The sequence below is a fragment of the chloroplast genome of Sesamum indicum (assembly GCF_000512975.1).
Source record: "Sesamum indicum chloroplast, complete genome".
NCBI classification, from domain to species: Eukaryota; Viridiplantae; Streptophyta; class Magnoliopsida; order Lamiales; family Pedaliaceae; genus Sesamum; species Sesamum indicum.
In genome coordinates, this window is record NC_016433.2 from 112,501 (window position 1) to 127,500 (window position 15,000).

General features: G+C 32.7%; 12 protein-coding genes and 1 non-coding gene; 3 read left to right on the top strand and 10 right to left on the bottom strand. All coding sequences in view use genetic code 11, as the record gives it.

The window, feature by feature from the left end:
• Positions 1 to 137, bottom strand: part of ndhF (NADH dehydrogenase subunit 5) — a 2,256-nt gene extending 2,119 nt beyond the window's left edge. The window contains exon 1 of the mRNA in view: positions 1 to 137. This exon is cut by the window's left edge and continues 2,119 nt beyond it. Within this exon, the coding sequence (YP_004935714.1) occupies positions 1 to 137 (137 nt within the window).
• A 517-nt stretch (positions 138 to 654) lies between these two features.
• Positions 655 to 831, top strand: rpl32 (ribosomal protein L32). Its single transcript has one exon. It carries the CDS (start codon positions 655 to 657, stop codon positions 829 to 831), a length of 177 nt encoding a protein of 58 aa, YP_004935715.1.
• Positions 832 to 1,714: 883 nt separating this feature from the next.
• Positions 1,715 to 1,794, top strand: tRNA-Leu (UAG). Its single transcript has one exon. It is a non-coding gene; the product is annotated as a tRNA-Leu (tRNA).
• A 91-nt stretch (positions 1,795 to 1,885) lies between these two features.
• Positions 1,886 to 2,863, top strand: ccsA (cytochrome c biogenesis protein). The gene has a single exon. The coding sequence runs from the start codon at positions 1,886 to 1,888 to the stop codon at positions 2,861 to 2,863; it is 978 nt and encodes a 325-aa protein (YP_004935716.1).
• Positions 2,864 to 3,115: 252 nt separating this feature from the next.
• ndhD (NADH dehydrogenase subunit 4) lies at positions 3,116 to 4,618 on the bottom strand. The gene is given in 1 exon segment: positions 3,116 to 4,618. A coding segment is annotated over 1 exon segment (1,503 nt).
• A 124-nt stretch (positions 4,619 to 4,742) lies between these two features.
• On the bottom strand, positions 4,743 to 4,988 carry psaC (photosystem I subunit VII). Its single transcript has one exon. The coding sequence runs from the start codon at positions 4,986 to 4,988 to the stop codon at positions 4,743 to 4,745; it is 246 nt and encodes an 81-aa protein (YP_004935718.1).
• Positions 4,989 to 5,238: 250 nt separating this feature from the next.
• Positions 5,239 to 5,544, bottom strand: ndhE (NADH dehydrogenase subunit 4L). The gene has a single exon. The coding sequence runs from the start codon at positions 5,542 to 5,544 to the stop codon at positions 5,239 to 5,241; it is 306 nt and encodes a 101-aa protein (YP_004935719.1).
• Positions 5,545 to 5,769: 225 nt separating this feature from the next.
• Positions 5,770 to 6,300, bottom strand: ndhG (NADH dehydrogenase subunit 6). The gene has a single exon. It carries the CDS (start codon positions 6,298 to 6,300, stop codon positions 5,770 to 5,772), a length of 531 nt encoding a protein of 176 aa, YP_004935720.1.
• Positions 6,301 to 6,647: 347 nt separating this feature from the next.
• ndhI (NADH dehydrogenase subunit I) lies at positions 6,648 to 7,154 on the bottom strand. The gene has a single exon. It carries the CDS (start codon positions 7,152 to 7,154, stop codon positions 6,648 to 6,650), a length of 507 nt encoding a protein of 168 aa, YP_004935721.1.
• Positions 7,155 to 7,233: 79 nt separating this feature from the next.
• On the bottom strand, positions 7,234 to 9,405 carry ndhA (NADH dehydrogenase subunit 1). One transcript has 2 exons: positions 8,853 to 9,405; positions 7,234 to 7,772 (listed from the first exon to the last, which is right to left on the bottom strand). The coding sequence occupies exons 1-2, from the start codon at positions 9,403 to 9,405 to the stop codon at positions 7,234 to 7,236; spliced, it is 1,092 nt and encodes a 363-aa protein (YP_004935722.1).
• Position 9,406: 1 nt separating this feature from the next.
• ndhH (NADH dehydrogenase subunit 7) lies at positions 9,407 to 10,588 on the bottom strand. The gene has a single exon. It carries the CDS (start codon positions 10,586 to 10,588, stop codon positions 9,407 to 9,409), a length of 1,182 nt encoding a protein of 393 aa, YP_004935723.1.
• Positions 10,589 to 10,685: 97 nt separating this feature from the next.
• On the bottom strand, positions 10,686 to 10,958 carry rps15 (ribosomal protein S15). Its single transcript has one exon. The coding sequence runs from the start codon at positions 10,956 to 10,958 to the stop codon at positions 10,686 to 10,688; it is 273 nt and encodes a 90-aa protein (YP_004935724.1).
• A 367-nt stretch (positions 10,959 to 11,325) lies between these two features.
• ycf1 overlaps positions 11,326 to 15,000 on the bottom strand; it is a 5,370-nt gene continuing 1,695 nt past the window's right edge. Inside the window, exon 1 of the mRNA in view lies at positions 11,326 to 15,000. This exon is cut by the window's right edge and continues 1,695 nt beyond it. Coding sequence (YP_004935725.1) covers positions 11,326 to 15,000 — 3,675 coding nt within the window.

A 15,000-nucleotide genomic window follows, 5' to 3' on the forward strand; every position in this document is an offset into this window, starting at 1 on the left:
AAAATACTCGGAAAAGCCCACATACGACGAAGCTTTTTTGTTGCTGTCGGAAAAAGAAGAAGTCCCACTCCTATTAACACAGGAACTGGAAGTGGAACGAAAGGTATGATCCACGCATATTGATATGTCTGTTCCATAAAAAAGTTTTTAAATTCTTAATTAATATTAATTATTTCCGATTCACCGGACCTTACCTCTTTTGAAAGGAGTCAATAAAAAAATGAAGATATGCACTAACTAATTTCAATAAATAGAATTTTTGAATTTTTCGTTCTTTTTACTTTTTCTTTCTTGTTAAATACTTCAAATATTCAAATCAAGAAGTTACAATTGGTCAAATCATATGAAAGAAAGAGATTAATTACTAGTCTCCTTCGAATTTGAAAATTCAAGTCAAATGAGGCCTATTTTTCCCGAGTTTGACAAGTTATTAAAAAAAAAGAAGAATGCTCTTTTTTTTTCTATTTTTAAAAATAGTTTATGCAATTTTCCCATATTTTTCACCCATCTTATCTATTCTTTTTTCTTTTTAGAAAAAAAATATTATCTAGAAAAGATATACACAATGAATTAGAAAAGCGCAGATTCTTTTTGAACAATAGATGTCTTTCACATCCAGCTATACCAATGAGTAATCTCTTAATTTTTATTTAAATGGCAGTTCCAAAAAAACGTACTTCTGCATCAAAAAAGCGTATTCGTAAAAATTTTTGGAAAAGGAAGGGGTATTGGGCAGCGTTAAAAGCGTTTTCTTTAGGGAAATCTCTTTCTACCGGGAATTCAAAAAGTTTTTTTGTGCGAAAAACAAATAAAATAAGAAATAAAACATAACACGTTGAAATAATCTGAATCGGCCTGACTCAAAAATTGACCCATTTCATTTCAAAATCCAATTCCCAATTTCCATTCCCTCTTGGGTTAATCAATAGGAAATGGAATTCGTTCCGCTCTTAGAATATGTAGAATAAGAATTCTTCTGTTTACCTTACCGAATTCGAAAAAAAAGAATACTTTATTTTTGTTGACAAAAAAGACAAGATACTCAATTTTTTTTAGTATATTTTATCATTTCCAAGGTGGGGAGTATTATTTTCCCCATCAACCTATTTGTTACAATAATATAAGGTTTTCTTTTTCCTATAGATCGACTTTTTCTCTACAGAAGGGCCGATAGAAAATCTTTCGTTACTAAAAGCATTGAAACTAATTGATTCAAATTCGAAACCCTTTTGTGTAACTTTCTTACTTTTTGATTTTCTCTGAATTCCTATATAGACCCCCATATATCTTTTCCCATCAATCCGGGCAAAAACACTTAGGGAAGAGATTCTGGATAAATATGTGTCAATTTTTAATGATCCAAAATAGGGTCTTTTTTTTTTTGTTCATTGATTCATTGATCAAATTGATTTTTTGGTTTCACTTTTTGAAATCAAATAAATCAAAAAGAGTTCATTAAAAGAAAAATGTTTTTTGGGGGGTTCTATCCCTTAATTCATAGTAGTACCTGTCTTGTTTTACAAGAGTTCAGGCCGAGGAGAGTATAAAATACACAATAAAACTAAGACCCTAAACTAAAATAATGAACCTTCAAATACCTATTTGAACGAATTTTTATTCATCAATTTGAATCTTTCCTAAAAAATATTGCACCCGATTGAATTCTTAAATCTAGACGATTGCTTATTCATAGGCTATTATGAGTTCAAGACAAGCCGCTATGGTGAAATTGGTAGACACGCTGCTCTTAGGAAGCAGTGCTAGAGCATCTCGGTTCGAGTCCGAGTGGCGGCATGTCATCTCCTAAAAAAAGTAAATAGATCCTATAATGAATTCAATTCCCGATTTCGATTTTATAACTTAGGGAATCCTTTTTTTTATTTTTATGATATTTTCAACCTTAGAGCATATATTAACTCATATTTCTTTTTCGACCGTTTCAATTCTAATTACAATTAATTTGATAACCTTTTTAGTCGATGAAATCGTAAAACTCTATGATTCATCCGAAAAGGGCATGATAATGACTTTTTTCTGTATAACAGGATTATTAATTACTCGTTGGATTTATTCGGGACATTTTCCACTAAGCGATTTATATGAATCATTAATCTTTCTTTCATGGAGTTTTTCCCTTATTCATATAGTTCCGTATTTCAAAAAAAATCAAAATCTTCTAAGCACAATAATTGGCCCAAGTGCGATTTTTACCCAAGGGTTTGCTACTTCAGGTCTTTTAACTGAAATACACGAATCCACAATATTAGTACCCGCTCTTCAATCAGAGTGGCTAATAATGCACGTAAGTATGATGATATTAGGCTATGCGGCCCTTTTATGTGGATCATTATTATCAGTATCACTTCTAGTCATTACAGTTAGAAAAAAGAGAAGGTTTTTTTCTACGAGTTATGGTTTATTAAATTTCAATGAGTCATTTTTTTTTGGTAAAATCGAATACATGAATGAACGAAGTAATGTTTTAGAAAATACTTCTTTTTTTGCTCCAAATCCAAAGAATTATTACAGGTCACAATTGATTCAACAATTGGATTATTGGAGTTATCGGGTTATTAGTCTAGGATTTATCTTTTTAACCATAGGAATTCTTTCTGGAGCAGTATGGGCTAACGAAGCGTGGGGATCCTATTGGAGTTGGGATCCAAAAGAAACTTGGGCTTTTATTACTTGGATCGTATTCGCGATTTATTTACATATTCGAACAAATATAAAATGGGAGGGTAGAAATTCAGCAATTGTCGCGTCTATTGGATTTCTTATAATTTGGATATGCTATTTTGGGGTCAATCTATTAGGAATAGGACTACATAGTTATGGTTCATTTACATTAACATCTAATTGAATTCAAAAAGGGGGTTCTTACCAATAGGAATAGAAAGGTGTACAGCGTATATCAGATAAAAAAACTTTGTGTGAACTGGCGAGAACCCGGTGAATCAAATATTGTAGTGATTCACCGGGTTCTCGCCAGTTCAAATTCATTTTTTTACTTAACGTAAGAGAAGAAGAAAAAGCCTTCTTTTTGTCATTGTACAACGAACATTTTTTTCAATGATAAGATTTTTTTTATTTTTCTTTTTTTTATGAATAAAAACTATCTATAAAAAAAATTAGATAGAATAACTTCAACCTTTTCAACTGATAGTGAAAGAACAAAATCAGGGTACATACCAATACCTAGTACGGGTAAAAAAATAGAGATCGAAAGAAATAACTCTCGTGGTCCAGAATCAACAAAAAAAGAGTTTGGAACATTAAATATCTTGTATCCATAGAACATCTGTCGTAACATAGATAATAAATAAATAGGAGTTAATATCATTCCAATTGCCATTACAAAAGTAATTAGGAGTTTTGTCATTAAAAGATATTTTGGACTAGTAAGTAGTCCAAAAAAAACTATTAATTCGGCAACAAAACCACTCATACCCGGTAATGCAAGGGAGGCCAGCGAAAAGCTACTGAACATCGTGAATATTTTTGGCATTGGGATAGCTATTCCGCCCATTTCGTCAAGATAAACAAGACGTATTCTATCATAAGTCGTTCCGGCCAAGAAAAAAAGTGCCGCACCAATCAATCCATGCGAGATTATTTGTAAAAGGGCTCCGTTGAGTCCCATATCGGTGATAGAACCAATTCCTATAATTATGAAACCCATATGAGATACAGAGGAATAGGCTATTCTTTTTTTTAAATTCCGTTGACCGAGAGATGTTGAAGCTGCGTAGATTATTTGCATTGCCCCTACTATCATCAACCAAGGAGAAAATATAGAATGAGCATGAGGGAATAATTCCATATTGATCCGAACTAATCCGTACGCTCCCATTTTTAATAAGATTCCGGCTAGAAGCATACAAGTACTATAATGCGCCTCTCCATGGGTATCTGGTAACCATGTATGTAGGGGTATGATTGGCAATTTGACAGCAAAAGCAATAAAAAATCCAATATATAATATTATTTCCAAGGCCACAGGATAGGACTGATTGGCTAATATTTCCAAATTTAATGTTGGTTCAGTAGAACCATATAAACCGATACCCAGAACTCCCATTAAAAGAAAAACAGAACCCCCCGCCGTGTACAAAATAAATTTTGTAGCTGAGTACAGACGTTTTTTTCCTCCCCACATGGATACAAGTAGATAAACGGGAATTAATTCTAACTCCCACATGAGGAAAAAAAGTAAAAGGTCCCGAGAAGAAAATAATCCTATTTGCCCACTGTACATTGCTAACATCAGGAAATTAAATAATCGAGAATCTCGAGTAACTGGCCAAGCCGCTAAAGTAGCTAAAGTAGTGATGAATCCCGTCAGTAAAATGGGTCCTATAGAGAGTCCATCTATTCCCAATCTCCAATGGAAATCAAAAAAATTGATCCATTCATAATCCTCCACCAGTTGGATTAATGGATCATCCGATTGGAAATGATAACAGAATGCATAAGTCGTTAGAAGAAGTTCTAAGATACACATAGATATAGTATACCAACGAATTACTCTATTTCCTCTATGTGGAAGAAAGAAAATTAAGGAACCCGCAAATATTGGCAAAACTACAATTATTGTTAAGCAAGGAAAATGATTCGTGGTAAAGACAAGATACACTTGGGCCAGAAAAATCCGTGCTCAAAATAAAATTCAACTATTTTGAGCACGGATTTTGTCGGTAAAAAAAAAGAAAATGGATTCAAGTAGAGTTTTATGGAACGTATCAATAAGCTAGACCCATACTGCGAGTTGTTTCATGCCATAAATAAACTCGAACACTCAAGAAATCCGTTGGACAGGCGGATTCACATCGCTTACAACCAACACAGTCCTCGGTTCTTGGAGCAGAAGCGATTTGTTTAGCTTTACATCCGTCCCAGGGTATCATTTCTAATACATCGGTAGGGCACGCGCGGACACATTGAGTACATCCTATACATGTATCATAAATCTTTACTGAATGTGACATTGGATCTATACATTTTTGAACGTCATAAAATTTCGGTCTAGTAAACTAACTTCTAAATAAATCCTATATTTAGATACCAGACGAATCAATGAGTGATCAGAATCAATCTACTTCCGAATTGGTTTATGAGCAAGGGCCAAAATACTTTGATTTCTTATGTTTTTGCAACCACGATCATACCTTACCCGTATCAAACCTGCTAATTTGAATGAATTTATGAATATTCAAATTTCCATTTATATGATTAATACTATTTATTCAACAAATTTGATTGGTTAATACGAGTTGATTTTCTGTTACGATAAATTGATGAAACAATAGCCGGTCCAATAGCTGCTTCAGCGGCTGCAATAGCTATAACAAAAATTGAGAAAATGTCTCCTCTTAATTGACGATTATCAAAAATATCAGAAAATGTTACAAAATTGATATTAACTGAATTTAATATAAGTTCAAGACACATAAGGGCTCTAACCATATTTCGACTTGTGATCAATCCATAGATACCAATAGAAAATAAATAGGCACTCAAAACAAGTATATGTTCGAGCATCATTAACCAACTCCTTATCAATCTTGATTCATATTCATTTCAATCTGAACAATAATTCAATCGATTCGATTCTAACAAGTATGGAACAAAATAAGGGAATAGATCGATAGAAAACTAAAGTTTTTCTATTCTATTTTCATTTTAGACAGGAATTCAAATTAAATAAAGGATTATAACATTCTTTTTCTGTTGATTCTATTTGCCTTACTCATTTTAAAAATTTATTATTTATTGACGAGCTATAGCAATTGCACCTATTAAAGCGACTAAAAGAATTATTGAAATGAGTTCAAATGGAAGAAAAAAATCTGTTGATAAATGAATTCCAATTTGTTGACTATTACTTATCAAATCTTGCTCTAGAATCTGATTTGATTTTGTAGTCCAAATGATCCCATACCAGGACGTATCTAGAATAGTAGTAATTAGTGAAATAAAAAGACTTGTACAAACGATTGAAGTAACTCCATCCCCAACGGTCCAAAGATGAAAATCTTTGTAATATTCTGAACCATTCATGAACATCACAGCAAAAATGATTAAAACATTTATAGCTCCTACATAAATAAGGAGCTGCGCAGCAGCTACAAAATACGAGTTCGATAAAATATAGAATAAGGATATACAAAAAAGAACCAATCCCAATGAAAAGGCCGAATAAATTGGATTCGGAAGTAATACTACTGCCAGACTTCCTAATATAAGACCCGATCCCAGAAAGACTAAAAGAAAATCATGTATTGGTCCAGGTAAATCCATTTGATTTTATAGAAAAAATAAATCGAAATATTTCATGCCTTTGTTGACCTGACCAGGAAAGAAGTTATCCTGAAAAATAGGATAATTCTTAATTGAATGAAATTTGAATGGGGGTGGTGTGGATTGATGTAGATACAGTTAGTGGGCTACTCTTATTCTCGAAAGCAGAGGTTGAAACTATATATTTTGAAATCATTATTCGAATAGAAATCGATTTTCAATGAAAATGAAGCCACGATTCTCGCCAACCGACCGTTCGTTTGTATTGACCAAGCAAAAACCTCATTCCTTTAGATCCAAAAGCTATTTTGATTTTGAATTTGTAAATGTTTTTTGAATCAAGGTTTTTATACATTTTTTATTTGAGGTGAATTCGAAGAAATTGTTCGAATTGTGTAATCGTCAATTATTGACACCGGTAACCGACCTAAAGCAATTTGATTATAATTCAATTCGTGACGATCATAAGTAGAAAGTTCATATTCTTCAGTCATTGATAAACAATTTGTTGGACAATACTCAACGCAATTACCACAAAATATACAGATTCCAAAATCAATACTGTAATTAAGTAATCGTTTCTTTCGAATATTAGTCTCCAATTTCCAATCAACAACGGGTAGATCTATAGGACATACACGAACACATACTTCACAAGCAATGCATTTATCAAATTCAAAATGGATTCGGCCTCGGAAACGTTCCGATGTGATCAATTTTTCGTAGGGGTATTGAATAGTTACAGGTAAACGATTCGCGTGGGACAAGGTAATCATGAAACCTTGACCAATGTACCTGGCAGCTCGTATTGTTTGTTGACCAGAATTCAAGAACTGAGTTAGCATAGGGAACATATCTGAATAGCTATAAATAATTTTACTTGTTTCTTTCTCTTGTTTGAGACAAGTTGTGAAGATAGAATATTCTATTCCTTTACAGTGAAAGAAGTTGGGACGAAGTTGTTAATAATAGATTACCTAGAGAAATAGGTAAAAGAAATTTCCATCCAAGATTTAATAGTTGGTCCATTCTCAGTCTCGGTAAAGTCCATCTTGTTGCAATAGAAATGAACAAGAACAAATAAGTTTTAGCTAATGTAATAAAGATACTGATTATTGTTCCAAAAACTTGACTTCTTTTATTTATGTCAAAAAGCTCAGGAACGAATATATATGGAATAGAAAGATTCCAACCCCCCAAGTAAAGAACTGTTACAAATAATGAAGAAACTAGTAGATTTAGATACGAAGCAACGTAAAATAAACCAAATTTGATACCTGAATATTCGGTTTGATAACCTGCTACTAATTCTTCTTCTGCTTCTGGTAAATCAAAGGGTAATCTCTCACACTCGGCTAGAGAAGAAATTAGAAAAACGATAAACCCTATAGGTTGACGCCACAAATTCCATCCCCAAAAACCATATTTTGACTGCGCTTCAACTATATCAACTGTACTTGAACTGTTAGATAATCATAGTCGATGATAACATCACTGTTCCCGTCGCTATTACAGAACCGTACATGAGATTTTCACCTCATACGGCTCCTCATAGGTCACAAATAAATCTAAGGACCTTTCGGCATTATTTATTTTGATGTGTTTGTAGGATCGATAGAGAGTCAAACTCTTATCCTAAGGCCTAGAATTAGACCAATGGAATTCTGTCTGCTAGATTTATAATAAAAAAGTGCTTCTGAATTGATCTCATCTTTTAAGAATTTTCATTTTTCTTTGTTGATTAATAACTTTATCCTTGAATAAAAAAAAAGACTTTTTTTATAGGAATATCACATAGATATTTCAACCTATCGTTTTTAATTACGAAAAAGAATTAGACATTACATTATATAACAAGAATTGTATTTCTCTAAATAAAATGGAAATACTTTTGAATAAACAAAAGGAGATCTTTTTGTTTTTGCAATTCTAGTCTTTCGATTGTATTTCGTTCCTATTCTCCTTTCTCAGAAAAAGGGACATTACCCAAAGTAAAAGATTTCTTCGTTCTTGATAGTTATTTACTTAATCGGTGGATAGGAACATACTCTGGATCGAAATCGCGGGGAGTACTTCTTAATCATTTCTACCAACTTAAAGCCCCAATTCGCATTACTTTTCTATAAAGAAATATCCTGTTGGATAATTTACAGAATCTCTATTACTAATCCTTTGTGTATCTTGGTCTTCCTAACCATCCACTCATTTTTTTGAATCTCTCATTAGGGTAATACATCTATGGTAATAGATAATAAAAACCCCATACAGTTGATCTTTTGAACCCGCTTCAAGCCATGATGACTAATCAAGAAATCTTGGGGTAAACAGTCTCGACTGCTTATGTTTACTTTCACTTAATTCTTGTACATAGGAAATGAGATTGAATTCCTTTAACAGCAAATTTGTAAGCTGTTTTATTTCACTCATATAACTATCTGGTTTAGTTCATCAACCCCAATGATGAATAAAAAAAAAATAGATATTCCACTCATTCAATTTTCTTGCTAGAAAGAAAAGAAATAGGGGAAATTTTATGTCTCACCGAATCACACGTAGAGATATTGATAATACACATAGAGTTAATGGTATTTCATAACTAATTGATTGAGCAGCAGCCCTTAATCCACCTAAAAAGGAATATTTATTATTTGATCCATATCCTGACATAAGAAGTCCAATGGGAGCAAGACTTGAAACGGCGATCCATAAAAAAACACCGATACTAAGATCGGCTAGAATAAAGCGATAACTAAAAGGAATTACTGAATAGCTTAGTAAAATGGATATGACTGCTATGGATGGCCCGATACTGAATAAACGAGTATCTCCTCTAGATGGAAGAAGATTCTCTTTGAAAAGTAGTTTTGTACCATCTGCTAGAGCTTGAAGAATTCCCAAAGGCCCGGCGTATTCGGGTCCAATACGTTGTTGTATCCCTGCAGATATTTCTCTTTCTAACCAAACAATTACTAGTACACCTAGTGTGATTCCTAATACAAGAGTCAAAATAGGGACAAACATCCATATGATCCCATAGACTTCTTTTAAGGATTCAAATCTGGAAAAAGAATTGATAGCTTGTATTTCTGTTGTATCAATTATCATTTCAACGATCAACTTCTCCCATAATGATATCTATGCTACCTAATATCGTCATAATATCAGCCAATTTCATTCTTTTAACTAACTGAGGAAGAATTTGCAAGTTGATAAAACCCGGTGGGCGAATTTTCCATCTCCAAGGAAAAACACTCTGATCTCCTATCAGAAAAATTCCCAATTCCCCTTTTGGTGCTTCGACTCTTACATAAAGTTCTTGCTTGGACAATTCAAAAGTTGGAGAAGGTTTTTTACTAATAAATCGATATTCAAAATCATTCCATTCAGGGTCTTTTATTCTATCAAAGCGTCGGATTTCTAAATTCTCATAGGGTCCCCCTGGAATTCCTTCCAGAGCCTGTTGGATAATTTTTATGGATTCTGTCATTTCACTGATTCGTACTAAATACCGAGCTAATGAATCCCCTTCTTTTTGCCATTGGATCTCCCAATCAAATTCGTCGTAACACTCATAACGATCAACTTTACGAAGATCCCATTGTATTCCGGAAGCTCGTAGCATTGGTCCTGATAAACCCCAATTTAGTGCTTCTTCTGCGCCAATAATGCCTACGCCTTCAACCCGTTCTAAAAAAATAGGATTCCGTGTAATAAGCTTTTGATATTCAGCAACCCCGGTTAAAAAATAATCGCAAAAATCCAAACATTTATCTATCCAACCATAAGGTAGATCAGCAGCGACTCCTCCGATACGAAAATAATTATGCATCATGCGCATACCGGTAGCAGCTTCGAATAGGTCATATATCAATTCTCGTTCTCGAAAAATATAGAAGAAAGGGGTCTGTGCCCCAATATCTGCCATAAAAGGGCCAAGCCATAACAAATGGGAAGCGATACGACTCAACTCCAACATAATAGCTCTGATATAGCTAGCCCTTTTAGGTACTTGAATATTGCCTAGCTGTTCGGGTCCATTTACGGTTATTGCTTCTGTGAACATAGTAGCTAAATAATCCCAACGCGTTACATAAGGCAAATATTGTATAATTGTTCGATTTTCCGCAATTTTCTCCATCCCTCTATGTAAATAACCCAATATTGGTTCACAGTCAATAACATCTTCACCATCGAGAGTAACGATCAGTCGAAGAACACCATGCATTGATGGGTGGTGAGGGCCCATATTGACTATCATGAGGTCTTTTCTTGTAGTTGGTGCAATCATAAGTTTTTTCCCGAGTCATTCTTCCATGGATTGCTGAAAGTAAAAAGAAGTTCATCAAAATTTAAACGACTAAGTTCAAACGGTATCACGCTTTAAATTAACGAGTTTTTCTCTCTCGAATATCCAACTCACCAATTAATTCTTTATAGCGTCCTCTATTTTTTTTTGACAAATAGGCCAGCAGTCGTTGACGTTTTCCCAAAATTTTTCGCAAACCTCTCTGAGATGAGGAGTCTTTTTTGTGTAATTCCAAATGTGAAGTAAGTCTCCTTATTTTAGTGGTGAAACTGAATACTTGAAATTCAACAGATCCTCTGTTTTCTTCGTTTTCTTTTTGAGAAATAACCGAACTGAATGAATTTTTGACCATAAAAAAAATTCCCCCTTCCCCTTTTTACAGATATGGATTTTACCGATCAGTAATAATAATGCCATTAATTTGAATGTGGTATATTCTAATCCGAATTTCTTTATGAACTCCTAATTTTCTGAATTCAAATCAATCAATCCAATTTCAAGATAGGGATAGAAAAGGGTTGGTACATTTTCGCATTGAAGAATTTAGACCTAAAATGAAGAGGGGTTCTGTTGATTCATTTAGAGATCTAATTGAGACATTATTCATTTAATATTGGAGACTAGAATGAAATGTGAGACAAGACATGGGATCTGTGTATTTCTTTGCTTTCATATACCCTATATATAATATAGGGTATAGGATAGATAGAAAAAGTGTATTATCCACGAATTTTCAATCGTGGATACATCTGTATCCTTAACATACTGAAACGACTGCCATTATTGGTATCAAACCAATAACGATTCATACAAGCTAAATCTTCTAATCGAAAATTAGGCCAAAGAAAGAGCTTTAATTTCATTAATGGATTTTTCTCTCTATCAAGATGGCTATTGTCATGTGAAACTTGGCTGCTGTTTTTTACGTTCTTTCCGTTCCAAAATACTGGATTTCTATCTACATCATTTCTATTCTTTGAATTGAAACAAATTAGAATTCTCAATTTTCTACGACGTCTAAACGATAAAATATTTTCAGGAACAAGTAAATCAAAACGATTCTTAGAAAGATATCTTTGCTCTTGGTATTTTAGATTGGTTTGGTGCTTATTCTTATGAACCAACGAAATACCTATGGTTTGATACATAATAAATTGTCCATCTTTTTTTCCAAACAAACGAATGGGTTCTATAATCAATACTCCCTTTTTCATCAATTCTGTAAGAGTTAAATTCTTATGCATCAGCAGAAGCTGTAAACTCATTTCTTTCGTTTGAATCGAGGATAGAGTCATTTTTCTTGGATCTATCAGTCTAAGGAGGAAACAATATACCTTGATATTATCGATCATTCTTTCATTCAAAGTACCGTACCATCTCAATTGAAAAAGCAAATAACCTTTCAGCAACAACTCTAGTTCTGCTTCCGCGATGCTTTTTTTCTTTTTCCCTTTTTTCAGGTCTGATTTTCTTGCATCATTTTCTTCAATATCTTTTTGTTGTGAGAGAGCGGGGCCAAGATTTCTTCCGCTTGTGGGTTCTTTTTCTTCTTGATTTCGCTGTTTTTTATTTGATGCTATCAAAAAACTTCCTTTTTCCTTTTCATTGATCTTTTTATTTTCACTACTATTTTGATTTTCAGTCTGATTCAAATTTAAAAGAAGTAATTTGCTTGGTATAAACCAGGGTTTCGTTTTATATGAATTATAAAGTAACATAAATTCTGGGAAGAACCAAAGTTCGAGATTCGAACTGGTACGCTTTAGAATTTTTTCATTCATTCCCATCCAATCCAAAAATCCTTTTGGGGAGTTTGGTGGATTGATTTCTGGAATCATAAGATAAAAAAGATCTTTTTTCGGAATTTTTTGAGAAATATTAGTACGAATTTGAGTATTTTGATTCCTATTGGGATCGATCGTGATCCAGGCCTCAATATCGACTTTTTGTCTAAGATGAAAATCAATAATTTTCCAGTCAAAATATTTTCTATCGGCCTTTTTTTTCATATATAGAATATCGACCTTTCCTTGAAACGGAGATCTATAAAAAAAGCATTCCGTTTTATTTTCATAATTAAGAAATTTATATGATAAAAGATCATATCTATAGTATTTTTGAAAATTTTCTTTGTGATTAGATAATGAATATCCTTTAAATTCTTTTTGTTTTTTGGAATCAATTAATTGGTCTTTTTCATATGAATGCCATTTTCTTAAATTTTCCTTTTTAGCTATACGACGCCGATGAACTCTATTTCGCCATTTTTCTGGTATTAATCTAGACCATCTGATCTCAGATAAATCGTATTGATAATGTCCTCTTAACCAATTTTTCCATTGATTCATTTCATAACTCCGAAGTTTCTTATCCCCTAATTTCGAAAGAACCATTCCTTGTGTTTCAAAAGAATCCTTTATTTCAGGCTTAAGAAAAAAAGGGAGCCCTTGATATTGAAGAACAGATCTGAATTTATACGAGTTACTAACTTGGATTTGTGATAATTTGAAAAATACATATGCTTGGGACACGTAAGATAGGTCATAAAAAATATGTGAATTTCTTTTACTATTACTAATATTCTCAAGTGACTTTTTTATAGTCGAAATAAACGGAATTGGATTTTTCTTTTTTTTATTAATTCTTTCTTGGTTTCTTTCATTATTGTAAATCGATTTATCAATAATTTTTTTTGTTGATTCAAGAAAAAGTTCTGTATTCATTCTGGGAATATTAATCATAGATAAAAATATATCTGTGTATATTCTTTCAATGAAAAATTTTAAAAAAAGGGGTAGTTTAGAGATTAATCGAGCATTTCTTCTTTTTAATATTTGCCATTTTTCGAATCTTTTAGCATTATAACTTGTTTTGTTAGGACTAAGATTATTTATTCTTAGAGTTACTTTTTTTTTCTCTTTTGTGATTCTTTCTATTTGATTTCGAATTGTACTTGTTCTATCAGTCAGATCCTTGATTTTTTTTTCTGTCAATAAAGAATTTGTCCAACTCGGAGATGCAATTTGACTAAATGATTCGTGAATCATCTGATTGCTGATTATGGAATCTTTTTCTTCTTTAATTTCACTCGATTCATATACTTCTACTTCGCTTAATCGAAATAATAAAATTGGATTTACTTTTGAAAGTTCTTTTATTATTTTTTTTATAAAAATAACACTTTTCATAACCCATTGTTTTGTTTCTTTTGAAACTTTTTCAAGTAATTTTGTTTTTTCTTTGAGAACTATTAGAGCTCGAAAATACTTATTTTTTAATTTTCCAATTTTTTTTTTGAGTTCCTTAAAAATGGGTTTAAAAAAGGAAGGTCGTTGTCGGGGCGACCCAAAAGGAACTTGAGCTTCCATTCCCCAAATTGTTAAAAAACAAAAATCATCTTTTTCTTTTTTCATTAGATCTTTCTGAGAGGATCGTTGTTTCGATTTGTGCCAAGGTTTCAGACAGAAAGGAAATAATATTTTTATCTGAATACCGTCTGTCAACCAATTTCTCGGAAATTCTGTTTCGGATAATGGAACACCATTATAGGTACATTTAACATGCATCTCTCTATTCAATTCCTGGAAATCCTCAGACCACTCAGGACGTTGAAATAGGAATATACGTCCAATATTTTTCGCAATTATCAATGAAGGGAATAGAATATATTTTCTAAAAATAGAGTGAGTTAGTAACATGCAACCTCTTATTCCTTGCGAAAATGGAAGAACGGTATCCCAGAACTCTGCTATCTCTATTCGCGCTTGCTCTTTTATTTTGTTCTTCTCTTCTTTTATTTTGTTCTTCCATTTTTTTTCTTCTATTTTTGCTTGCTCTTCCATTTTTGCTTGCTTTTCTGTATACTCTACAATTTTGAATGCTTTTCCTTTCCCCAACCAATTTCTAAAAATTAGTTTAATCAACCCGGAGATATCAAAAGAAAAAAGATGCAATTTTTTGATTCTGTCCAAAAAAAGAGGGGAATGCGCATTTGTTTGAAACAATTTCCAAATAACTATTTTACGCCTTTGAGCCCGCATAGAACCTTTGATTATATCTCGCTCAAAGTCTGATTGTTGTGAATAGCGTATCAAAGTCACCTCGTCTGTTTCATCGGGCGTATTAGTATCCGTAGTATTAGTATTAGTATTAGTATCAGTGTCCTGCTTGATATCAGTAAAAATTACTACCTGTTTGGCTTTTCTTGAACGAATTTCATGATCTACTGGTACGCCTTCTTGATGTTCTCCCGATTCTTGTTCTAATTCGGTAATTAATTTGTATGACCATCGAGGGACTTTTTTACTGATTTCTTTTATTCTAATCGATTTTGTGTTAATTTTTTCATCATTAGGATTGGTGGATTCTGATTCTCTAACAAATTTACTGATGAA